The sequence below is a fragment of the Dryobates pubescens genome, chromosome 3 (genome assembly GCF_014839835.1).
Source record: "Dryobates pubescens isolate bDryPub1 chromosome 3, bDryPub1.pri, whole genome shotgun sequence".
Taxonomy (NCBI): Eukaryota; Metazoa; Chordata; class Aves; order Piciformes; family Picidae; genus Dryobates; species Dryobates pubescens.
In genome coordinates this window covers 44,115,127-44,142,057 of record NC_071614.1, presented here as the reverse complement: position 1 = coordinate 44,142,057, position 26,931 = coordinate 44,115,127, and the positions used below count along the sequence as shown (strand labels likewise).

Here is a 26,931-nt window from a genome sequence, read left to right as displayed (position 1 = left end):
ATTAAGTCTAACCTGTCACCCAAGACCTCATGACTACTAAACCATGGTACCAAGTGCCACATCCAAACCCCTCTTGAACACCTCCAGGGATGTGAATATGCTAATAGCTTCTTAGAAAAAGAATGATTATGTATGAGTTGTAAGCATACATTCTCTGATTTTTACTGGATTTGGTACATTTAGAGTGATCCCCTACGTGTCTGCCACGGAAATAAGGAAACACCTGCTTCCTAATATGTCATGGGTCTTGCCATATTCGGTAACAATTGAAAAATGAAATATGTAATTTAGAAGAAAAAACATAAAATGATTAAGAACAACAATAGATGCTCAATGAGAAGAGGGACACTTCAGCAATATTAGCTCTGCCATTTCTAGAATTACATGAAGTGAGAGTGTAAGGATAAAAAGTTTTCTACATTCCTTTCATTAGCCAAGCATTTACTAGTCCTACCATATTAATAATATGAGAATTAAGGCGGATAGCTGTAGAATCAAGTGGAAGCTACAAGGATTCCTTTCCCGCCTTCAGGACAAAGGTTTTGCAATGGACACTGTATGGTAAGGTAAAAACTCTGCAGTCATTACACCACCCCCCACCAAATGAATGGTTTTGGGAAATTACTTTTACTGAACAATGAGGTAGATGAAGCTGTTTGCAAAGATACTCATGACATTAACAGATTGTTTTAGCTGTGTGTTACTCAGACATCCCTGAAAATTTACAGCTGGCAATTTCCTCTGAATTTTGATTTCGCTTCAGCTGCACTCAACACCTGCCTTTTCTTTTACTTAGCTGTATTTTTTCCCCTTATCTGGTCTTTGTTTACTAATCCTGCTTCACTCAGTAAAAAAATTACGAGAGTAACTTCCTGTTTCTCTTACTTGTATGATGACTCCTGCTTTCAGAACATTTGCTTTCCTGGGTGCACACTGCCTAGTGCTAGTACACTACCCAAGAAAAAAGTCCTGCTTTTGAAAAGCTTCAGGAGATCAAGTTAACTGTAGCCAAAGACGACTGGCTAAATTGATATAGAAAATTTATAGGACCCAGAAAGTGTTCATCATTAAAAACAAAAAAGAAAAAAATTACATGGGATTATTTACACATACTTGGGTTTTCTTTTTTTGCAAAGGAAAGGTAAAGCTAAATAATTTTATTAATTTCCAGTTTCTGTGTAATGTCTCTTCATCTGCTTAGTGTGCAGTACCAGTGACACTGGCATACACTCATACATGCTTTAAAAAAAAGAATCAGCTCAAAGCACCAAATTTTCAGAGAATAAAGTAACAAGGGTTTGAATCATTGTGAAAGATCAGTACAGTAGATCTGTAAACACTGCTTCAATATAGCCCAACAATACAGCATGTTATAGTAGGGTACAAGGCAGCTAACCATTTCAGGATGCTTTATATAGGCCACAAAAATACTTGACAGCATTAAAATAAACATTACTAACGCCTATCAAACAAAGAAAATAATGTGATCACATTAGGAGTTAAACTGTTCAAAGAGACCAGAAGTAAGCAACATTTTCACATACAAAAATACTCCTGAAGAATTATATTCAAGTTTTTTTCAAACCACTCAGCCCGGAAGGGACCTTAGGATATCTCTGGCCTGACCTTCTACTCAAGGTAAGATTGATGGTCTGAATTCAGACCAAGATGCTCATAGCTTTTTTGTGCTTAATTATCTTGATAGTGAAAAACAGCCTCCTCATCTCCAGCAGTGAGAGTACGTCTGTTTATGCCTGCTGTCTCTAGTGGTACTACCATGTTCTCAATAACGATCACTATTTATTATAAACTCAACACAGGCAGTGAGGGCTCCTAGTAAGCCTTCCCTCACCCATCTCTTCTCCAGGCTGAAGAAGTCCAGGTCCTTCAGCACCTCCTTCATTTTGGTATCCAGCCTCACAGTTTTCTTGTGCTGATGGACCAGAAACCAGGCGTAGCATTTCAGATGTAGCTAATGAGTGCCAAACAGAGAGGAATAAGCACTTTGCTTGATCTACTGGTTATGCTCCTGTTGATACAGTTAGCTTTTATCACTACCAGGGCACTGATGACTTGAAACTCAAGCAAATTCTCCTATTGATTTCAGCAAGCTCTAAATACAAGATGGAACATCTAATAAAGGAGTCAACAGACAGAATGGTGGCAACAAAACAGCAAGCATAAGCTTACAACAACTACCAACAGTATGTGTGGCAGAAACGTTGCGCTCCAGACATATCCTGTTAAAACAGCTGCTTTTTACATGACTGTGCTCAGTTTCTAAACCAGCCTTTTCCTAGCTTTGTAGAGAAGAAAGAAATACTCCATTTTCTCATGCTACAGCATGTTCAGCCACAGCTTGCATAAAGATAGGAGGGCAATTTCAGGAAAAAAAAAAAATTAAGCTATGTTATTTGAGATAATCAGAGACAGTGATACTGCTTCCTACTACAGAAAAATCAGGAACTCCCTAGTCAAGTACAGGATTTAGCTGTTGTGCTGGTTACTGTTGCAAAGACCACATTTCACTCAGGGGAATTACCAACACCTGATGAAAATATGAAAAACCGTATCTGCTGATCTTAAATGGAAATAGTTAACATTCAGTTTAGCAAACCAATTTCAAGGATTTAAACTGCTTTCTCTTGCACAAACCCCAAACAAAATCAATAATAAAAAAGAAAATAAACATTAGTGAATGTTCTGCACAAGTCAAGGAGTTAAAAGGATCTCACTTTTTGGTCTTTTACATCAGTTTGCTTTGAACACCAGGCTAGCTAGAACATCAAAACACACATAGACATACTGTTTATGCTAAGTTACAACCCCATTTTAACCCATCAACAGCTTGCTATGTCTATTTGTGCTAATTGAAGCACTTCCAAATTGAACCCCATCAACTACAATGCTACCTTCAATTGTAAGTCACACTGCAGAAACTACATATTTGTTAATTCTTACACAAGCAAACCCACCAGAGCAAGATAAGGTGAGTTACACAACACACTTTGTTACCATCATGAGAGAGATGTTACAGGATGCAGTTACTTTCATTCATGACAAAAGACTGCAGGCATATGCTGCAAAAATTTTCCCAAGAGATTTAACTTCTGAATTAAGTACACAAAAAACCCCACCAAACTCACAAACCTAAAACATAACAAAAACCCACAAAAAAAACCCAACGAACCAAAAGCCACCAAAACCCTAGCCCTTTACAGTGACTCTTTTAAGACGGCTGTTGCTTGCAAGAAAATCTCAAAGTTAGTTTCCATTCATAATGAGCAGAGTAACTCACAATTTGTGAACTTGCTCACTACATAGACATCACTTGAATATGGGTCACAAAGCTTCTACAAACACATTCTTAAGCTAAGGCAGGATCAGAAAAAGCATAACTGTCAATCACACCTCCTCCTGCCCCCCAACTCTCCAGTTGACATGTGAGTATCCTGGTGGCATGGCAATTTCTCCAGTAATATATCACACAGGATCTAATCTGGTATTCCATGACCTTGCATCTCCCCAGCTTCCGGGCAAAATATAAATGTCTATTGGTTACAAGTGTCATTTCCCTAACTACTCCAGAATTGTACAGAAAACAACCACAAAACACAACCTCACAAACTGAAGATTGAGAAACTGAAATGCCTGCAATACTTTTAGGACTTGGAATGCAATTGAGAACCTTGTATACTACCAGAAAACTTTAGTGAACACTGTAGAAACCAGACGTTAAACTGTTAACCTTTCACAGAAGGAATGGATTTAAACCAACCAACCACCACCAACAAACAAAAAAATATATATGTAGGAAAAATGCAGTTTTGAAGCATGATCTAGTGGTTTCATGGTCAATACACACTACCTGTAAAGGTAGAAAGCTAAAAGAAAGATTTCAAAATTAAACAACTAAGAGTATTTTTTGTGACTTAGCAGAAAAAACAGTCTGATTGTCCAGTTTGTTTCTGCTAGGACACAGGTTTCACAACAATGCTAATTTACTGGTGATCTTTATTTATCCTAGTTGAGATTCTCTGCATCCTCATACTCTATGACCTACAGTATTAGGGAAGACAACTACACTGAAGCTAGTTTTCAGAAATAAAAGGAGCTCGATTTTTTTAGGCTAAACTGATGTATTGATTTAGTTTTGACAGACTTTCTCCTTGGTGATTCTCTGCTACTGAGAAAGTGTGTGGTAGGTTGAGAGAGGGCCCAGCTCTCCCTCCCCCACAGAGAAAGAAAACCACAGCTAACTCAGTCAGAGAAGCAAGCTATATTTACAAGCATATATAGAAAGCAGATTATATATAACACAATATATACAGGTATTTACAATATATGTACAGAAATATACAGCAAAGAAAAATAACACAACAAAATTCCCTCCTCAAGAGGAGGGGTTCCCTTCCTGTAACCCCCTCTCTCCCCCCTCTACCTCCCTTTTTTCCCAAAAAGGGGTTAGAGAGAGAAAGAAAGGGAGTTATTAAGGAAAAGAGATGTTATTAGGCTTCAAAAGCACATGCAGAATTAGTTTGCTTATCTCAAGGTCAGCTCTGCTTAGTTTGCTGAGAAGCAGGCAGGCAGAACAGGCTGAAACCCAAACTGAGAAAAAATTCCAACTGCCCCAAAACTTAAAGTTGCATTCTGCCCGTCCACCAATGAAATTCGTTTAGAATATCAGAGTGTTTTCGTTCTGGTACCAAAACATTCAGCCAGAGTGTTCCCAACACTGTCTCTCTCTTAAAGGCACAGCCTCAAATGGTCACAAAGTGCCTGTTCGAATAGGAAACACATCACATCATTACTCAGTATCTAGCTTTAATGGTGTAAAATGCCCTCCTTTTTTGGACTGTGATCTCAAATGTAGCCTCAGCTAAAGAAACATACGTACTGGGGTAAGATAGTCTTCAGTTAAATTTTGAACTACTGCATATACTTGGCAATGTCATAATTTCATGTGGTATTGTAGAGCTAGTAGTTTAGCTCATGTAACATAATGGAACAAGCTCTCAGCATGAATATATAAAAACCTGCTGACGGACTCCTGGTTGAAAGAGTTAGCTCCCACATAAATCTACTAATGCCTTTAATGCTTTTGTAGAAGCTAATTGTTTTTAAAGCAGCATGAGACTTTATTTAAAGGTAAGCTTTAAGACATTCCCAGCAAGCAGTCAAAATATTATACACATAAATTGTAGAGAATAAATTGTTCCAGTAAGGTTACTAATGCTGTCTTATAAAACTTCAACATTCATGTAGAAAGAACAGAGAAAAAGCTTTAAACTGGTGGTACAATCATCTCTCAACTTAAATACAAATTACTTTTGCCAACAAAAACAACCACCATCCTCCCCCAGACAACACCACCACCCAATAAGACAAAAAAAAATTACAGGATAATAAAAAGTAGAAGAAAATAAGGGAGATTGAGGCAGCTTGAAGTAAGAACTCTAGTGTTATTGAACACTTTATGTTTGCATTCACATCTTACAAGATGATCCCAAAGCCTTTTTCCAGAAAATTTTATTCTCCCCTCCCAAATGGCATCTCACCCTGCCCACCACTATCCCAAGCACACTATGGCCAAGCATTTCTTTATGTACTTTATATTCAGTTATGCAACATATTTTTAACAAGAGAACTTATGGAGAACTTATGGCAGCATGTTCAACCAAAAACTTCTTAACAGCCTCTAGGTGAAAAACAAACAGTAACTAAGAAGTTTGTATTTCACATGCTCAGACAACTAACAAGGCAGACCACTTAAACCCATAATCGATAAAGAAATTATATATATTTACATAGAAGCACAAATATTCACTCACCATTTTCCAATTCCTTTTTGTAACTTGTGTTTTAACTAACAGAACAGTAAGGAATCAAAAGGCTTGCTTTTGGTAAGCTTGTCTATTAACTCTTATAACTGCAATTTTATTTTACAGGCAGCTGTGATTTGCAGTGTAAGAAAACAGTTTTGCAAACAATAGTGGTATCAATCTCTATATAACCCACTCAATATTCCCGAGTAGTTCATGGGACTGCTAAGGACATTTAAAACCTTTTCCAGAAGACCAGTACTAGTACTTCCAGATCTTTGCTGGGCTTCCATTTTGAAACAAACAAAACCGCACACATTGCCTAAACAAACAGCAAACAACAAAAAAAGTCAGACACACTCCCTAAAGCCCTGAAAAAGTATTTGGCCAGTTTCTCAAAGACAACTTCAAAGGATTAGATTTTCTGTTTTAGAGAAGAGTGTAGACAATATAAAGAGACTAGTTTTGTGAGCAAGTCAGCATTTCTGAAAGGATAAAACTTATTTGCAAAGTCTCAAGCTCAACACAAACAATACAGCACTATTTCTATTTGGATACCATCAAGAAGACATGGTACGCTATGACCCAGCCAGTATGGATTTAGGAAGGGCAGGTCCTGCCTGACCAACCTGATCTCCTTCTATGATCAGGTGACCCACCTGGTGGATGTGGGGAGGCCTGTGGATGTAGTCTACCTGGACCTCAGCAAGGCCTTTGACACCGTCCCCCACAGCAAACTCCTGGCCAAGCTGTCAGCCCATGGGTTGGATGCGAGCACACTGCACTGGGTTAGGAACTGGCTGGAGGGCTGAGCCCAGAGAGTGGTGGTGAATGGTGCCACATCCAGCTGGCAGCCAGTCACTAGTGGTGTGCCCCAGGGATCAGTGCTGGGCCCCGTGCTCTTTAACATCTTTATTGATGATCTGGATGAGGGCATCGAGTCCATCATCAGTAAATTTGCTGACAACACCAAGCTGGGGGCAGGAGTTGATCTGCTGGAGGGTAGAGAGGCTCTGCAGAGGGACCTCGACAGGCTGGACAGATGGGCAGAGTCCAACGGCATGAGATTTAACACATCCAAGTGCCGGGTTCTGCACATTGGCCACAACAACCCCATGCAGAGCTACAGGCTGGGGTCAGAGTGGCTGGAGAGGCAGCCAGTACCAGAACAAGAGGACATAGTCTCAGGCTGTGCCAGGGGAGGTTTAGGTTGGATGTGAGGAAGAAGTTCTATACAGAGAGAGTGATTGCCCATTGGAATGGGCTGCCTGGGGAGGTGGTGGAGTCGCTGTCATTGGAGGTTTTCAGGAGAAGACTTGATGGGGTGCTTGGTGCCATGGGTTAGTTGTTTAGGTGGTGTTGGATTGGTTGGTGGGTTGGACGCGATGATCTTGAAGGTCTCTTCCAACCTGGTTTATTCTATGTATGTATTCTATGTATGTATGTATTGGAATGTGCTGTCCAGGGAGGTGGTGGAGTCACTGTCCCTGGAGGTGTTGAAGAGGGGATTGGACGTGGCACTTGAAGCCATGGTTTAGTAACCATGAAGTGTTGGGTGACAGGTTGGACTTGATCTCTAAGGTCTTTTCCAACCTTGTTGATTCTATGATAAACTCTATGAATCAAGAGTATCACTTCAGCAACAAGTTCAACTAACAGTGTATTATGGTTCCAAAAATCAAAGGGAAAGTTTTGCTTCAGACTAGGTGGTGAAAATAAAGTTTGTTCCTAGAAGGACATTTAAATACTTCACAATATTATCCTCCTCTTAGAAATTAAAGTTTTCATACATTTTAAATGGCTGGCTTTCCTCCCCCCCCCCCCCAGTAAGGAGATTAAGGCTACAAAGAAATGCATACACAGGTACTAGACACCTTCACTGCATGTTTTTCTATATGAAAGTTGGTAAGCACAATCTTCTACTCTTTCAGGTAGGGAGGCATATAACAATAGCCTGTTGAATTTGCACTACACTGAAAAGCCAGTCTTTGTCCTGAGCTCACCCCTGTTCACATCTGGTAGATGAGCATTCCTCACAGAATTCAAGATTTCTCTTATCTATAGACAAATCAGCCTTGCCTCAACCACACCTCAGAAAGCAACAGTGAAAGACCTGATGAACACAGATGCTGATGCAGGCTAGATACCCCATGAATGTAGGCATCCTGAAAAAGGCCACCCCTCCCCCCCCCAAATCCTTCCACCCTACAACAGGCCTTGGTAGAGGAAACTAGCCCACCGAGGTAAAGGATAAGCCAGCACCCCTCACTGTTGCCCCTCCTGCCCACACAGCTGAGCACTTAATCGTCTGCCGTCTGGGACGCCAGATTAGGACTACATCCGAGGGCTCACCATACACACCATAGACTACCCCAGCACCAAAGCGCCCTATGAAATAAGGCTCGCCATTGCCACACAGCCCCAAGCCACCCCCTCAGATAGCACCCAGGCTAGGCAACTCCCCCCTCAACTCAGTGCTGCATTCCCAGGGACACATCACCTCAGCGGTAATGGGATTTTAGATGAGCCATCCCAAACAGGCTGAGCTCTCCTTTTCCTCATAGTCCACGCGCCCCCTCATCCTATTCCCGCTCGGGCACGAGCCACGGCTCCCAACCGCCGCCACCTGCCCGCGAGTTGCTATTGCCCCTCCCCCACACGCGCCGTCCCCTCGGCAGCCTGACAAGCCGCGCTCACACACGCGCATCACACAGAGGCACTAGCCAACTAGGACCCAGAAACCCTGGCGCCCGCCGTTTGCGAATTCTAGGCGGTTCCGCCTTTGACCGACAGTCCATCTCGGCCTATCAGACAGAAGCGGCCCTCTCCCCCCTCCCCTCTGAGCGCAAAATGCTGCTGGGGAGGAGGTGGATCCCCTCCATTTTATCCACACCTCCTCCTCCCCCATCCAGCGCCCGCTCTCTCCCTCCGCCCCTTCGAGGCGCGCAGATAATCGGCAGATCTTCTGCCCAATAAGAGTTGAGGCCGCTTGCGCCGTGGTATGGCTGAGGACCAATGGGAGTAGCGACTGGGCGGAGGCCCGAGGTTTCCAAACGCTCCGAGGCGCCATGGGCTGAAAACTAAACCGAGATGGAATCTCCCAGTCTGAACCGGTTTGAGCCGGTTCCGAGTCTGTGGCATTAGGAGGGGGAGACGCGCCGCGCTCAGTCCCTGCTACCACTGCTGCCTCCACCGTCGTGCATGCGACCTGTTCGTAGGGGAGCCCGTAGGGGGAACCGCCGGTGCAGCTGAGGGGGCAAAGTTTAGTGCTAGCCGGGGGGGGGTGGGAATGGGGAAGAACTGAGTGCTGGTCAGGCCTAAAGGAGGGCGGCAGCAACAGGAGTAACGAGAGACCCAGCCGCACGGGCCCCGGCCTGGGCAGCCAGCGACGTGGGAAAGAGAGAACTGCGGCCCCACCAAGCCGAAGCCCCAAGCCAGGGCCACGAGGAAGGTAGAAGCTCTCCTTCTTCCCTACCCGGGGCCTTGATAGACCGGAGCTCTGCGCCGACCCCCTTCTCGCCCCGCACGGGAGGAGAGAAGCGCGCCCCGTCTCCTGCGCGGCCGGCGGCGGGGCCTTGTGCCTAGACTGAGAAGAAGGCACTGAGAAGAGACCCGCCGGAGGCCCGCAGGCTTGTTCTGGGCGCCTAGTGCAGTCAGGCCAGGGCACGCTGACTAGGTGGTAGTGTGGGGAGAAGTAACGCTCGTAGCACATACCCCACGGGAAGGAGAGTACTCTCGTCATTACCCCCCCCCCCCCCCTTCGGGTGTGGGTTTTTTATTTTTCCCTCCCCCCCCCCCCCCCCCTTTTTTTTTTTTTTTCTTAGTGGGGCGTGCGTGTTATTTTTGGTGGTGTTTATTTTAATTTTTTTGGCGTGTGGTTAGAAACTTCGTTCACCCGCCCCTACTTTTTAAAGGAGGAGGCTGTAAGAAATACCGAGGTAAGTTAGTACTGAGGTTATGGGGAGGGGGGGGGGGGGGATTGCGATGACTAACGCGGTGGGGGGTATGTGGGGAGATCTCGGGAGAGGGTGTGGGGAAGTGGGAGGGTACGGCTCTTCGTGTGACCGTGTGGAAGGAGTAAAGTCTTCGCTGTGGAAGCAGAGGCTTGATGGGCTCTGAGGAGAAACCCTGAGGAGGGAGGGTGTGCGGCGTTTAAAAGCAGGTTTGAGGTAGAAGCATCCTAGGCCTGGCAGAGAGGGTGCGGGGATGCTGGGGCCACGGGAAAGATGGCAGGAGGACTGGGAAGCCGCTGCTGAGGCGCACGGCGGGGGCCTGCCTCTCGTTACGAGGGAGGCTGAATGGTCTAGGAGGGTTGGGATCGGGTACGGGCAAAACGGAGGACATAATCTGTAAATTATTAGGAGTGGAAGTTTCCAGAAATATTTTTGTGTGTCTGTGCAGCAGTATTGAAACGTCCGCCTGGATCACGTGGGGGCCCTGTATAGAGCGCGGGGCTGGAGCGGAGGGAGGGAGCGGAGGGAGGGGCTGCGCCGCCGCGGGTCCGCTTCGCTCAGCAGGGCCCCGGCCCGCCCGCCATCCGCGCGAGGCTCCGCGGCTGCCGTATCTTATCCCGGACCCCCGGACCGGTTCTCGCACCCTCTGCGTGTCCGTCAGCTGGGGCTCTGGCCCTCGCGGGAGCAGCGCGACCCTGGCTTTGCGGCGGGAGCAGGGGAAGGCCTGTGCGTTGGGTGGGTGTGAGTTATTTCGGGTGCGGCCATGGCGAAAATGAATGCTCCGAGGTGTAGGGGAGATATTTGTGAGGCGGTGTTATTTAACCTCGTACGTGGGCACACGTGTGTAAAGTAGTGAGGGGAAGAAATTTTATTGTGATCGTGGGTGTGAAGTGTAATACGAATGTGTTTGTGATGTCCTCCGTTTCATACCATGTAGCTGGAGGAATTTACAAGTAATGCGACGAATTCGTTGGAAGAGGACAGAGAGGTGGTTATTTACGTTCAGTCGCGGAATTGCATGGCTAGAAATCGGGCAGTGACTTTCCCAGGGTTTCTTTCTTTTTTTTTTTTTTTTAATTGCTACCCCTAATGAGCATTAAGTAACTGAGTTGAAGGTGGTCTGTGCTTTATTGTGAATACTCAACACTTCTTACTATCAAAATGTATGTTTCTATTCCAATGTATTAAATCTGGGTATATCATAATAAGGTTCTGTTAAACTTAGAGGTACCAGGGTCATCGAGAGTTGGAATAACTAAGTAAACAGTGCTGTAAATGCAGTTCTTTTGACCTTCGGTAGATGTCAGATTCTTGCTACCTTGTAGTTCAGCTTTTTCCCCCTATTTTTTTTTCCTGTTTGTCTGTTAATTCGCAATGTTGAAGGGTTGATTAGTGATAGTTCTTAGAGCTGCGGTTTAAACCTGTTTCGGAGTTCAGGCATGGGGGGGGGAAGTATACAAAATCAAAGATCATAAACTAACGGGTGCATAGTTAGGAGAAGGTAATCGAGTTGATTTTAGTTAGTACTGACCACAAAAGCCGCCATTTCTGTATTTCAGTTTTCGAGTAGGTAGGTCATTTTGAAGATAATGCAGGGAGTGGCAGGGGGACCTATTCAAAACATTTCCTTTCTGCTTCCATGTAGTTAATAACTTCTCTTGGTCACGTGGCTCGTCGTTTGTGCTCATAGGGCTGCTAAAAAAGCACCGAAATAAGCTTAAATCTGAAATGAATGACCTTACCTGAGGAGCGGCTGACATACGACGTTTATTGTAGTTTGAAAACCGCTTTCCGGCTCACGGTTCAGCCGTGTAGGCCAGATGTGAACAAAAAGGGGCGTGCCTGAAAGCAAGCTTGGCCGGTGGGAGTATTAGCCGCTCTAAGCTGTAAAGAATATTAATTGGTGCAATTTACTTACAGTAGTGGTGCTTACTGATTATCTGCGAGATGAAATTGCTAAATGTTCTTCTGAGTTAAATGAAAGAAATAGGTTTTTCTTGTAGTTTTGTTGATTGCTTCTATATTTAACATAGGAATTTTCAGAACTTTAGTAGTTGAGTGGGGGTGTATGTGTATGGAGAGGATAGATGTGGAGTGTTAGTTTTAATTCATTTCGGTTTCTATTTGATGTTTATTCTCTTACATTTTTCAAGGTAGATGTAAAAAGGCTGACTGCATGTAGGGATGAAGCCCTAATACTGAGTTTTTACTTCAAAATAGAGTTAAAATGCTTGACTTTTGAAATTACTGTCATTCAGTATAGAAGTAAATGAAATTGATGTTACCTGCAAATAGGCATTTCTAAAGAAAAGATTTTCCTAGTCTGTATGCTACTGCAAGACTTTCAATTAATTGCTAATTACTTGGATTGAGGCACAAGTTTGTCTTGTTTTCAGTTTTGAACCTGACTAAAGTATGTAAGGCATGAATTCTTACATATACAGGATGTTAGTTAGAGCAGATCTGACTTCTAGCCTGTTATAAAGAGCATGGCAGGGACTTTCTCTGGAAGGATTTCAGATTGTATCACTCTGAATATGCATATCACTCTCATGTAACTCCGAGGGATCTTGGAGTTGTCCAAGTTGACTTCTGGAAAGGAGGGTGAATAGTAGGAGAGGCTCTTTAGGGGGGAGGAATACATATAGAGTTGCCAGTGATTGTGAGAATAGGGCATAAATGGTCTGTGCTCCCAACATAGGGGGTGGTGTGAAAAGGGTGAAGTGTGTATTACCATCCACAATTTTATGGCTCCTGGCCTATTTTCTTGTTTTTTCCTAATTGGCTTTATCTTGTACCAGTCTCTGTCTGGAAGGCATTTCACATGCACACCCACAATCGCACACACTCCCCCCTCCCCCCTCAACCTGACTTCCTTTGCATAATATTGAGGCTGCTGTATCTAGGACAAAGAGTTAATGCATATGTCGCTGGTTTTATGGGACTTGAAACTTCGAGTAGAATTCCACTTCAGTTTGAAGTGATCTAATGTGGCACAGGGGGTAACCAGCTGACTTAACAGTCCATCCCCTTCATCCTCTCCAAGTGCCTTTAGTTAACTGTCATAATTTCAGTGGTAATTTTTTTACTGTTAGATAGTTAATGTAAAGTGTGTTTTTTTTCAGGGTGGTTTGGAGGGTTTAGATCTTTGGTGTGGTTATTTCTTGTTTTGGTGTGGTGTGTTTCCCCCCCCCCCAAATATTCGAGAAATGCCTTCTGACTAATTTCTTACTGTGTATGTATAGGCCATATTTCAATTTCATAAACAATTGTTGAAAAGCTTTTAGAACTAATCTAAATGTTGGTATTTGCCTCAGAAACTCAAAATGGGACAGAGATTGCACCTTAGGGTTTTGGTTATGACAATACTAAGTATTTCTTCCAGCAAATTTACCAGTTTGTTCAGAGCCCGGTAAGGGTTCATACCTGCTTTGAAATAAGTTGTAGGTTGGTGATGATACACCCTGTTGATTAGTGGAACTTCCATGCTTTATTTGTTGAGGATGGGGTGTGAACTTTTTGTCCTGCTGCTGAGCCTTCTAAGGAGTGTTCTGTGCAGGGCTGTTACTACTGGTGTAGCTGCTCTCATTCAAATGGGGTTCACAAGTTGAAGCACTTGCTTTTACAAGTACATTTAATAATAATTTCTCATTAACTGATCAAAGTTCTGATATTTATTTTGCAGTAATCTATGCCAGCAATTATGACAATGTTAGCAGACCATGCAGCTCGTCAGCTGCTGGATTTTAACCAGAAACTGGATATCAATCTCTTGGACAATGTGGTGAACTGCTTATACCATGGAGAAGGCGCACAGGTAATACGGACTTGGAACCCATCTTTATTATGTGTGTTTAATCTTAGAACAAATCAGTAGAGCAAAATTCAATAAAAATCAGTAATATTGGTGTATTTACCCTGCTAGTGATTGGAATATTGCTAAGTATTCACATGTCCTGGTTTAAAGGCAGGCCTCTTGTGTAATGTGAACATTGAATTGATTCCTAAAACTGCTAGTTTAGTATGTTAATTTCTAGCATGCCTTCTGCTGTTGAAAGATACTATCAAGTACAATTTGGTAAGAGCACTTCTGCATGCAGCTTTCCTCCTCTGACTTGAGTTGTTCAGGAGGGTCTGAGCTAACCTGTTACGGACAGGATAGTGAAACCATAAGTATAATGCTAGGCTCACCGAAGGACTGTATTTTAAAGAAAAATCTGCAATCATGCTATGACTGTATTTATAGCTATAAAGAAGCATCTTGCTTGTATTTAAGACAAGAGTTCTTGTGAAGTTTTTTTCCCTCATTACTCTTTGCAGAAGTTCTTGCACTCTTTTCTTGGGATTTAGTGCAGATTGTGAAGTCTTAAGCTTGAATTGGGCCAATGTATTTATGTGCTTGCACATATTGTCTTAGATTAACCTTGTATTGCTTTTATCTATGTCTTGAACTACTCTGGAAATCAGGCTTAAATGCTGAAAGCAAGTATTGCTATGAGGGATGTTGGCATATATCCTCTTCTGGAAGATTTTAATTGTTCATACTTAGCACATGGGGAGTTTTGGTGTCAGGCACCTCTTGACTAAGATACTCTTGCAGAACAATTAGTAGTGAATTAAAACAAGACAAAGTATCTGGTGCTTCTGTATTCCTCCCAGCTGTTAGAATAAATAACAGCATACTTGCTTATGCTCATTTTATGTATCTCTTAAAAAAGCTTTTTGAGGCTTGCTAATGGGAGTTCCTACAAATTTTGAAATACCTTGCTGGTTTCTGAAATACTTATATTTTGAGTTTCTCAAGCTCAAAATAGTTACTTGGGTCTAATTTTTTTAATAATCATATGACAGGAAATTGCTCGTAGCCTTTTCCTTGAAAGTATGGACTTATGAGTGCTTGCTTTGTGAATAATGTTTGTTGTACTGCCTTACAAAACAGGTGGTATTTAGTATGAGTGGGGTTAAAGTTGGAGAGGTTTATAAGGAGAACAGGGTATTAACGCTAAGTCACAGGATACACCTGGTTGAAAGAGGCCTCAAAGATCATCCAACACTTGACCCAGCACTGAAGGGTCAACAATAAACCATGTCTCTAAGTGTCAGAGCCACACACTGCTTGAACACATCCAGGGATGGTGACATGACTACTGCCCTGGGCAGACCATTCTAATATTTGATAACCTTTTTAGTGAAGAAATATTTTCTAACATCCAGCTTAAACCTCCCCTCGTACAGATTGGAACCATTTCCTGTAGTCCCCTTGCTTGACTTGAAGGAGAAGAGGCAGGCCCCCTCATTGCTCCAGCTTCCCTACAGATAGTTCTAGAGAGTGGTGAGGAATCCCTTCAGCTGCCTCTTCTTCAGACTGAACAACCCCAGCTCCTTCCCTCAGATGTTCCTTGTAGGTCATGTGTTCCAGGCCCTTCACAAACCTCATTGCCCTTCTCTGGACATGCTCCAGCACCTCAGTGCCCTACCTGAAGAGAGGGGCCCAGAACTGAGCACAATACTTGTGTGGCCTCACCAGTGCTGAGTGCAGTGGGATGATCACCTCCATTTTCCTGATGGTCACTGTTTCTAAGACAAGCCAGGATGCCATTGGCTTTCTTGGCCACTTGGGCACACTGCTGACTCTTATCTAGCTGGCTGTCAACTGATACCTCCAGGTCCCTCTCCAAGTCACAGCTTTCCAACCACACATCCCCATGGCTATAGCTTAACATGGGGTTGTTGTGACCCAGGTGGAGGACCTGGCACTTGGCCTTGTTGAACTTCATACAGTTAGGCTTGGCCCATCGATCTAACCTGTCCAGATCCTGTTGTAAAGCTTGTCTACCTTCTTGCAGATTGACACAGCCACCCAGCTTGTCGTCATCTGCAAATTTGCTGCGGGTGCACTCAATCCTCATCCAGATTATTAATAAAGATGTTAAAGAGGACATGCCCCAGTACTGAACCCTGGGGGATGCCACTAGTGACTGGGCACCAGCCAGATTTAGCTCCATTCACCACTACTCTCTATGCTTGGCCATCTAGCTATTTTTTTACCCAGTGTAGACTGTGCTTACCCCGTGCAGAATCTGCTTAACTAAGCCTTGTGACATGAGTTGCTGAAGGAAAATGCTGCAGGAGATGGTGTCAGAGGCTTTACTGAAATCTAGGTACACAATGTCCAGGGCCCTTCCCTCATCCACTAGCTGGGTCGTGCTGTTGTAGAAGGAGATCAGGTTAGTGAGGCAAGACCTGCCTTTCATAAACCTGTGCTTACTGGGCCTGCTCACCTGCTTGTCTTGTATGTGCCATGAGATGGCACTCAGGATGACCTGCTCCATAACTGTTGTTTTATTGAGGTCAGACTGACAGGCCTGTAGTTCCCTGGGTCATCCTGCTGAGCTTTGTTGTAGGTGGGTGTCACGTTTGCTAGTCTGCTGTGAACTGGAACCTCCCTGGTTAGCTGGGACTGTTGACAAATAATGGTGTCTTGGTGAGCACATCTGTTAGCTCCTTAAGTAACCATGGATGGGTCCCATCTGGTCCCATAGACTTGGCATGTCTAAGTGGCATAATAGGTCATTGATCACTTTCTCCTGGATTGTGGGGGCTGCTTTCTGCTCCCCATCCTTGTCTTCCAGTTCCAGGGTGTGAACCTTCATGGAGCAGCTGGTGTCACTGACAAATACTGAGGCAAAGCAGCTTTTCAGCAGCTCAGCTTTTTTCTTGTCTTTCGTCACCCGGTTCACTCCTATATCCAGTGGTGGGTGAACATTATCCCATGTTGTTCTTTTGCTGTTAACATACTTAAAGTATTTTTTCCTTATCTTTAATCACACAGGCCAGATTCACTTCTAAATGAACTTTGGCCTTTCTGGTTTTCTCCCTACATATCCTTGCAAGACTTCCTGAGTTTCCTGCCCCTTCTTCCATGGACAGTAGACTTTTCTTCCTGAGTTCTACCCAAACCTTTCTACTTAGCCAGGCCTTCTGCCCCACCAGCTTGTTTTCTGATGCAGGGGGACAGCTTGTTTCTGTGCCTTGAAGATTTTGCTCTTGAGGAACATCCAGCCTTTCTGGACTTACTTATACTTCAGGACTGCCTCCCAGGGGATGCCATCAACCAGTCTTCTAAACAAGTCAAAGTCTGCCCTCTGAAAGTCCAAGGATGTAGTTCTACTGACTCCCCTCCTAACTTCAGTAACTCTACCATCTTGTGGTCACTTTGTCCAAGATGTCTACCAACCTTTACATTTACTAGTCCTTCACTGTTTCCAAGCAACAGGTCTAGTAGAGAGCCATCCCTTGTTGGCTCATTCAGCAGCTGTTACAGGAACTTGTCTTCCATGTGCTCCAAGAACCATTGGGACTGCTTCCTGCCTGCTGTATTGTATTTCCAGCAGATACATGGTAAATTAAAGTCCATTCCCAGCCACCTGTAAAAGACTTCACCAACCTCATGGTCCTGGTTGGGTGGTCTACAGCAGCCCCCCATTATGTTGTCTGCTTTGTTGGCCTTTCCCCTGATTCTTATTCAGAAGCGTTCAACCCTATCATCACGCAAAAGACAGTCGAGGCCTTCCCTGACATACAGAGACATGCCACCGCCTCTGTTTCTGGGCCAAGCCCATCTGAAGGAACCTATAGTCATCCAACACAGCATTCCAGCTATGGGATTCATCTTACCATGTTTCCATCAGGGCAATAATACCATAGTTTTCCTGCTGGACAATAGCTTCAAGATCTTCTCGCTTGCTAGCCATGCCTCATGCAGTGGCATGGATAACATGTCACGGGGGGCGTCTTTTTGTGGGGTCGGGGTCCGTTCCCTTTTTGGTTGCTCCTTGGGGCTATTGCGAGTCCTAGCTTGTCAGTGGCCTTAGCATCTTCATTATTTCATGGCCCACTATCCCCTACCTCTCCTGAAATAGCAGTGGAGCCATTACACTGTCCCACAGGTGTCCCAGGCTTGTCTCCAGTGGGCCTGGTCTTTCCCTCGTTTAAAGTCCTTTCAATGAATCCATCCAACTCCCATGATAAAACCCTTCTCCCCATTTGAGTGAGGTGTACCCCATCTGCTGCCAGCAGGCCTGGTATTGTGTAAATTGACCCATGATCAAAAACCCCAGAGTTCTTCTGGTGGCTCCAGGCTCAAAGCCAGGAATTAATCTCATGGATCTCCTTCAATCTGTGTTGGTCCCTGCTACTGGGGTTGATGGAGAACACTGCCTGTGCTCCCACGCCCCCTGATCAGTTGACCCAGGGCCCTCAAGTCCTTTTGGCAGCTCTCAGTTTTCTTTTTTATAGTTTGTTATTGCTGATCTGGAAGGTCAGTAACAGATAATAATCTGTGGGCACCCCACAAGCTTTCTTGCCACATCCGTAACCTGGGCCCCAGGGAGGCAGCAGACTTCCCTGGAGGATTGGTCAGATTGGCAAATCAGACCCTCTGTCCCTCTCAGAAAGGAATCACCACCAATAACCCTTCTCTTTTACTTGGTAGAGGCAGTTTTGATAGGTGGTGCTGACTGCCTTACTTACTTTTGTTAGCTCCTTGGGAGCATTTCCATCTTTGTCATTGTTTGACTGTCCCTCAGAGTCAAGGGCCTCATACCTGTTAGCATACTTGTCAACTGGAAGTGTGTGGGGTGCTAGGGCAGGAGTCGCCTGCTCTGCCATTTAGGGACCTGTTTCCATTCATTCTGAGCTCTTCCATTCATTCCATCCTCATTCTGAGCTCTGATAGTTGATCCTGCTTTGGGGAAAGCAGGGTGTGACTCCTTTTTTTTTTTCTCTGACTTGCCCTCCCTGATGCTTCTCGGCCTGCTGACCTGCTCTTGGCATTCTGTTACCAAGTGGATGAGCTCCTCTACCTGGGCATGTGCCCACAGGTGAGCTCTGTGCTGCCCTTTTGTCTTAGCTGAGCACACTGCAGCCTGATGCTTGTGTGGTTGCATGCCTTCCCTCAAGCTCAGTCTGGGTAGCTGAATCAGTGGTGGTGGGGGCAGCATGTGAGGAGGCTATCACCTTCTGCTGGGTAGACACCTTTGGTTCTGCAATGAGGCTGGTAGTTTTCCCCTGCCTGTGGGAACTGCTGTGCCATGCCCTTCCTGACATGTGGTGCCCTCTTTGCCCACCCTGTTCTCCAGCACTCCCTGGGGACACTTAAATGGTCTGTGGAAGATGTGTCACTGTCCATGCTTTGCCTGCCTCTTGTGAGAGGTGTTGGCTCAGAGTGGGTTGTGTGTGGGGGTGTCGGGTCTCTGCCATAGTTTGGAAGGGAAAAAAAAAAGAAACCCTGCCCACCAATTTTAATTTTTTGCTGCCTTGCTGAACTGCCACAGCATCCGTGTCAGCTCTGGAGGTTGATAGCAATGCGTTAGCTGAGATCAGATTGTCACTGTTCTGGTAGTTCGAGGTTCAGATCAAACAGCTGAGTAGTTTGCTATTTAGAAAAATAATGCACTAAGAAGCAAAAATTCAAGAGGTGGTGCTTAACTGGCAGAGGTGAACTATGATATAATTGTACTTTAAATACATGTGCTAATATGTGTCACTTGATTGAAACTGGTTTGCTGTTTCTGGACATTTCCAAAGGTGAAGACATTTCAGTGAGGCTCTGAGCCCTTCTTTTTAAGGAGTTCAAAAATCCCTACAGGAGAAAACACTTTTCTGTGGAGGCTGACAGCTCAAATAATGACTCAAAGGGTGACAGGAATAATAGAAGTTGAGGGAAGTAAATATTAAAATTGAAAGATTAACAGTGGTTTGCCCAAAAGTAGATTAGGGTAATGTTAGGTTAAAAAAGAATGCAGCCTGGATGGCTCATGCTGAACTTGCTTTCACATACATCACCTGTTTCCTTCTGTTTAATTTTTATCTCTTGCAAAATTAATAGATGCTGACCTGTACTTAGGCAAGAAAGAAACTGTTCTGTCCTAGATGTTTACCTGAGTTCATCCCAGACTCTTAATTCCATTGGTCTGTTGAATTGTTACATGTTCAGAAGAATAACTCGTTCCCTGATTTTGGTAGCAACCACACAGAGTTCAGTTTTGATCAATTATTACTGCTCAATTTTTATGTTGTTTTTATGAAACTAAAGGAATTAATGCCCAGAAAAGGGGTTAGTGGGTGTGTGAGAGGAAATTTTTTTGGTGAGAAGGATGTTGAGTCTTCTGTATTTTGTTGGTGTTGAAATTTGATCCTGTATGTCACTCCTACTAGAAGCACTTAAGGAGGCCTGTATAAAAAGACAGTCAGGTTGAACCTGGAAGTAGTAGCTGCTCTTTTCTGCCTTATACAAAACTGCATCAGAAGTGGTGGGTTTTGTTTTTCCTGCTGGGGGCATGGAGGGTGGGGTTGTTTGGTGATTTTGTTGTTAGTTTTTTTTGATTGGTGTTTGTTTGGTGGGTTTTAAGCTCTGATGTCATGCTGTGAGATTATGGTTGTACTGCCTTTGGATGCAAAAGGACTATTTGTGTGGTACTTTTCCATATGAAATCTACGGGGACTTCCTAGTCAATAACAGGCTGGGAGTTGCTCCACTACGCTCAGTTGTATTACGTAGGGATGCCAATTTTCTACAGATACTTCAGACATTGTTGCTCTTTACTCTTGTACCTTCCAATTCAGTAAATCCTATACCCATCTTAACTGTTCCTCATGTTATAATGTATATAGATTTGTGACCTTTTTGAGATTTCTGCCTTACCGAAAATACGTATTTTCCTAACACCAGGTGATTAGCTCTGGTATGTTCTGGCAGCGGACTATAAGTCTGTGTAGCTTATAGTAAGTTCTGTTGACTTTATTTCTAAAGTAAAGCTTTAACTGCTTAGTAATTCCATTGAGTCAGTTCTACAGTGCAGTGAATGATCCAGCTGATTTCTGTTTACTGTGATACAAAATGTTCATCTTGCAGGTGATAAACTTTGCAGCGAGATTCGTCAGTACACCTGATTTTTGGAAATGGCAAAGGGAATTTGGCTCCCTAAAACAACAAAACCAACTAAAAAGCACAAAACCTTATGGACTTCCAGGCTTTTGGGAAGGATAGTTAAAATTCAGCTATTTCAGTGTGTAATTACCTCAGATGAGGTTTTTGCAAGTTACCAAAACCATAGTATCTAGTACAGCAGCAATGGTGTCCCAAGGAAGAACAAATGATTACCATGACCTTCCTCCTTGCCCCATCAGTTTTTATTACTGTTAAATAAGCTGTTAGATACTGAAGGGATTCCTCAGAAGTGGAGGCTTGAGACTTCTAAGGCTCTGCTCCTTGGTTTTTTTCCCAAATAAAATACATAGTTCCTGCATTAATAACTTTGCATCATGCTGACAGTACTCCTTAAAGTTGGCATTTTACATGAATGCTTCCAGTAGAACTGGAAAGTTTGGATGCCCTTGAATAAAATTTTACCTAGGTGGCTTTCTTGAAGGGAAGAGCTCTTTATTTCCTAGTATATTTTCTGTCATGTGCTGTTTCTCCATGTTCACTGCTGGTTTAGGCAAATCATTTGGTATGGAAGAGGGACCTATGCAGATGACTTTTTCTGAATTTGGTTTTTAATAAACTTTTCAGTGGCATGCAGAAGGAGGCTTCAGAGACTTGATGCTCCTGATTGTGTTGTGCCTAACTCTTGGATAAGTGATATAAAGGGTGTACTATAGTGATGTCTTTGCTGACAATATATAATTTCTTAATCTAATGCTGATACTTTTATTCATCAAATTTGCTTTTAGCAAAGAATGGCACAAGAAGTCTTGACGCACTTAAAAGAACATCCTGATGCGTGGACAAGAGTTGATACTATTTTGGAGTTTTCTCAGAACATGAATACCAAAGTAAGCAAATTAACTTTTATTTGGTTTTCCTCTTTCTTCCATTCATGAACTTTGAGGAAGGTATCTCATTTTTAGCGACAGACTTTCTTGACTCAAACGACATTTTTTAATTGTCTTGTTCCCAAAGTTGGCTTTAAACAACTGTAATTGGAAATACAGGTGGATGGTGTTTTTTTTTGAAGGCATGTACAAGCATAATGCTAGTTCCAAAGATTAGTGTCTGTATCTATCTGAGTAATGAAGTCTCCTAGAGCCACATTTTGTCCTTGGGTGAGCATTTGGCTGTGTTTGATCATACTGAGAGCCATGTGCACTTAACTGAGGAGAGAATTTGTCCCTAGGCATACAAACCTCCTTGGGCCAAGAATTTGAGTGGTCAATGAAAGTCAAACACCCCAAACGCTCAATAGTACAAGATGAGTCTTTATTAATATGCAGAACACATTTGCTCTGTACTGCTGTTTAAATCCATCCATCATGGTGGAGACTAAAAGGGTGAACATCCTTTTTTTTTTTTTTGGTTGGTTTTTTTTTTTTTACAATTTTAAGTGCTTTACCTAAGACTTCTGAAGTTTGAACAGAAAAGTTTATCAGAATGTGTTTTCACTGTCTTAAGCTTGATGATTATTATCTCCAATAACTGACATGCTGCTTTTTCTGGTTGATACACACTGTGTTCGAACAGAAAATAATCGTGTTTGGATAGTTTCATGAAATAGTTCAATTTTTTTTTTTCATTGCTCTCTACAATTTAGGGGAAAACAGTTTAAAGAACTTCCTCAAAGTGCTAACCTTTAAGTAACAGTGTTTGCCTGTTTGCTTGCCTGGTAAACTTTGCTTTTTATACTGACAGACATTACTAATGTTTAAGTTGATTCATCAACAGTATTTTTAAAAACTCAAATTTGTCTTGTGAAAAATGAGATGATTAGAGGAACAGAAAGAAAGCAACAGGTAAAGAATTCTTCAATTTACATAAATTGCAAATGATTTGGTGCTAAATTTCTGCACTATGACATTTGGCTTTATGCAATCATATTTTTTCTTTAATTAAAGCTGTTAACACTACCTGATATTAATCATAATGTTCCATTATGTTGATTGCTTGTAATAGGAAGAAAAGGGGTGTCTTCCTGTGCAACTGACACAGCTAGGCTTTGACGGCAGGCCTCCACAAGGTCTACCCTTTTGATTCCCTTTAACTGAATTCTGTTCATCAATTGTTTTTGTTTCTTGGGAGGTGGGAGGGAAAGGGATTCGGTGCATAGCATAAGTAATAATAAGGGTGCCATAGACATTTCTACCATAGGGATCATTTCATGCTTTTTTTCAGTATGTGCTGTTACCTGTCCCTCATCTTCATAACTGGGCAGTTCTAAGGCAGTTACAAGCAAATGAAGGGCAAACAAATTTTGAAAGACTCCCATTTTAGGTGTAGTTGAGATGTGTTCACATGTACTGGTGCAGTAAACTGATAAAAAAAATATGCTTGTAATAGTTTGTGGCAGAACTCCTAATAACTCCTAATTGATGTCAGTGACTTTCTGGGCTTGGTGTGTCTTCATTATATGGAAAATACCAAAAATTAAAACCATTAAATCAAATGAGACTTTAAAACAAAAACCCCAGAAAGCCCCTTGCAGAGGGTTCAGGCAGGCTGCTGAAGCCCTTGAATGTTGTATGGTAAGAAGGAAATGTAGGTGAAGATTGTATCCAGTGATTTTATTACTGCTGCCATTTCATTTTGTGTGTGTTCAGAAAAATTAGTATTGCTAGTCCTGAGGAGATGACTAAGACCCTACCAGAGGGCAGAATTGAAGTCACCTATGTACAAAAGAATGTATAGGAACGTAGATATCAAGAATCTCTTCACAGTTTGAGGTGCATGAACATGAATTAGGTATTTGAGAACATACTGAGGGATTGAAGTGGCAGATTATTAGAGGTGACTGTCCTTATATTTGAGAAATCCTAAGTGGAAGGGGAAGGGATAGATTGTGAAGATGAAGTCTGTTCTTAGTTTTAAGTTTTGTTTGGTGATAAGTGTTTTTAGAGAATAAAACTTGACTTGTGGTTCTGGTGTTAAAAGCTAAATAAATTGACTTTTGGAAAAAAATTTGGAAGCAAACCCATTTTTTTGTTTAACTGCTATGTGAAAGGGCTATGACTAAGTATGCCTGTAGAATGTAAAAGTTAAGAGTTCAGATCTGCTTCAGGAAAGTCAGCACTGTCTAATTACTGCTTATATTTTCAGTGTTTTTAGGAGGTTTTGTAAGTATGTTTTCTATTGTGAGCCTAGATAATTGTGGGTGACACCTGTAAATTTATAGCGGTGACGAAAACCTATCCGGTGAAGTGAAGCATTTTCTTAAACAATATTTTCATACATTTTTCTTTATTGATGTTCCCATGATTTCATTTAGCTTTTGTATTAAGAAACTAATTAAATTTACAAATTAAAATCAAGTTCAGAAACTTTTGCTGCTGACCATGAAAAAAATGGACCCAGTTTCTATTAATGCATATTTTTTTTGGTACCCAAGGTTATGGAAAGTGATTTGAAAATGAAGGGTGTATCTTGTGGAAACTTGGGTCCCATAGAGAAGCAAGGGAATGAAAGTTATGTTAAGATGAGAAAACAAAAATGCTATTTTAATACAATGTAGTTTGGGACAGGCTACATTGTGTGCTTGCAATTGAAGCAAAGTTTATATGATCCCTTTGGTTGAAATTCTACTGATCCTACTTTGTATAACAACTAACCATTTTAAAGAGGAACTCTTATTCTCAGCCAACCTTTGTACCATGAAAACTTGAGTTTACCTTTCAGGCAATGATCGTATTTTATTTTTTTTTTCTTCCTAATCCACTGCACATAAAGTAAACATCAAACTCCTCGTCCCCTTTTCTCTTCTGTCTATTCATGCTAATAGGGTTTTGCTTATTAAAGTTCTTGGATCATATAATCACAAACTTCTTTCCCTGTTACTGTGAGTTGGCAGTAGGGACAAATGGGCAGAGGGACTGGCCTTACCGATTACTTTGCAAACGTAATGGTTTTGGGTAAGAACATAGGAAAGAATTCCTGAAAGGTAAAAGGATTTCCAAGAACTTACATTTTTGTTATTCTTTGACTGAGCACAAAAGTTCATCTTTAAATAGTAGAAATAGCTGCCATATTGGGGTGGGCATTGAAATTAAATAAGCCTGTGGGTTGTCTTGCTGTTCCTAAAGTAACATACCAGTGAAGTTTGGGAAATACTTTCTTTAGAAAGTGCCAGTGTCAGGAAATGTGATGCTTAGGACAAGATACTTAAATTTTTTTTTCCCCCCCCTCCCCTCCCAGCTCTTAGAGGAACAATAGGAAGCTTGAGACCATCCAAGCTGCTAAATATTTTAGAAGCCTGGTTGTGTTTATACGTGAATGTCTGAGCAGTCATTTATGATGCAAATTCATATCTGGCTGCTACTTTCTCTTTTCCAGATAGTCAAAATTGTCTGCCAAAGGGTTTTTTCTTTTTTCCCCTCCCCTCCTGGTGTGAGCATGATCAAATAGCAGGACTTAGTATAGCAAAGAATAAAACAAGAAAAAAAATAAATGCATGAAAACTCAGTAAATGGGTGAATAGACATGTATTTAATAAAATTATTAGTTTAATAATCTTGAAGTCTTAGCTGTTAAGTGTGAATGCCTGATTGAATGAGACTCCTAAAAATGAATTAATCCTACAGTAATGTACTCACATTTTGTTCTTCTCCAATTTCAGTATTATGGACTGCAAATCTTGGAAAATGTGATAAAAACAAGATGGAAGATTCTTCCAAGGAACCAGTGTGAAGGTAGGGAGGGATTTTTGTCTTTTCTTGTTTTGCGTATTAATTGAGATACAGACCATCAGTACCCAAATAAGTAATCTTCAGATTCAAAACCAACTGGGCTGGTAACTTTTCATCATGTCATAAGACAGTCCATGCTTTTTTTAGATGATGAAACAATGTCTTCCTTTATGTAGTAATGGTCTCAGAGGGGTGGTGAGCACTTGAAATTCTGTACATTAAAAGGGAAGGTACAGGGTGTGACTGACAGTATTGAAACATCATCACTTAAGTGTTGTACTGACTTACAGGCCAAACTTACCTGGAGAGGTCTAACCCTAGGCAGCCTATGAGGTTAACTTCTGGCTTTTGAGGTAGAGGTTTTGTTTTCCTGTGCTTGGCACCTGAGGCTGTTTTCAGGCAGTCAGATACTATGGAGTCTATGTAAGTCATGTTAAGTGTGCATGCAACTAGATTGTTGTAACTGGGAGTGCAGTGTAGGACAAACCCCAGTCTTCAGTCATTGCAAGAAATCTGGAAGTCTTAAAATAAATGCTGTGGTTTAGTTTTGTGTGATTTCCCTCCCTTCCTTACTGCTTGCAGTGAGTTGAATTTTAGACAGTAGCTATGATAAATGGTACGGGATTAGTACTTGTCCACATAGCTTTCTATTAAGTTATGATTAACTTGGAATTCAAATACTAAGTACAACTACTTCAAGTTGATGATGACTGTCACCATTCTATACTTGGGTTTTTACTAAACGCTAGTTTTGTAACTCACTCTAAATTCCTTCCTTTGTGCTGTGAGCTTTTGAGAATGCTAAGATGTGCTTTAAATTTTTACTGCCAGTGCTTTTGTTCTAAAACTGTATTGATTAAAACATAATTGTAAATGTCTATGAGAACAACTGTGTAGAGGGAGACATTTTTGCAATTATTCTTCTCAGGTTTTTTTGCCTCCTAAATATAAGTTGACAGATAAAATGAAGCTCTTTTTGGAAGCAGAAGTGAGGTTTCACATCCATTATATTGTTGGAGGCAGGCTCGCAGATTTCTGGAACAACTTCAACTATGCCTTAGATCCAATTATGTTCTTTTGAGAGGCAAAGAGAGCATCCTGAAGTTAAGTCATCTGTGTGTTTTTTAGTTTGGAATATCTCAGCGTATTCAGATCTTGTAACCTTCCTGGCTATGAGCACTTGGTTTCAGCCATAGGAAGTTCTGATTGTGGGAGCAGAGCAGAGAAAGTAAGGAGTCAGTAGTTTGAAGCAGTTCCTTAGCTTAGTACTGTCTGCTGGTAAAGGGAGGTGTAGAATAGGAGATCTCACAGAGGTAGACTTGTGTGGAATTGAAGTGCTAAATACAGAAAATGATTCAGTAATTTTAAGTTTTAAGATGACATGGACTTGATGCATAGAACAGCTGGGAAGTAGTAGGGGTAGGGTAAGGTTGCTGGCTGTGCTTTGGGTCATAACTGTTTGTTCTTGAGATGCCAAGATA

The 26,931-nt window shown here is 42.3% G+C and overlaps 1 protein-coding gene across 4 annotated transcripts in view; it reads left to right on the top strand.

The window, feature by feature from the left end:
* The first annotated feature begins 9,158 nt into the window (after window positions 1–9,158).
* XPO1 (exportin 1) overlaps window positions 9,159–26,931 on the top strand; it is a 44,246-nt gene continuing 26,473 nt past the window's right edge. Inside the window, exons 1-5 of one of the 4 annotated variants that reach the window (XM_054180078.1) lie at window positions 9,169–9,273; window positions 9,705–9,760; window positions 13,461–13,592; window positions 21,512–21,613; window positions 25,381–25,453. In XM_054180078.1, the coding sequence (XP_054036053.1) occupies window positions 13,467–13,592; window positions 21,512–21,613; window positions 25,381–25,453 (301 nt within the window). In that variant the 5' untranslated portion in view covers window positions 9,169–9,273; window positions 9,705–9,760; window positions 13,461–13,466. Of the gene's footprint in view, window positions 9,274–9,704; window positions 9,761–10,393; window positions 10,511–13,460; window positions 13,593–21,511; window positions 21,614–25,380; window positions 25,454–26,931 lie in introns of those variants that run through there. The other 3 variants (XM_054180080.1, XM_054180079.1, XM_054180081.1) reach the window with 3 other exon arrangements.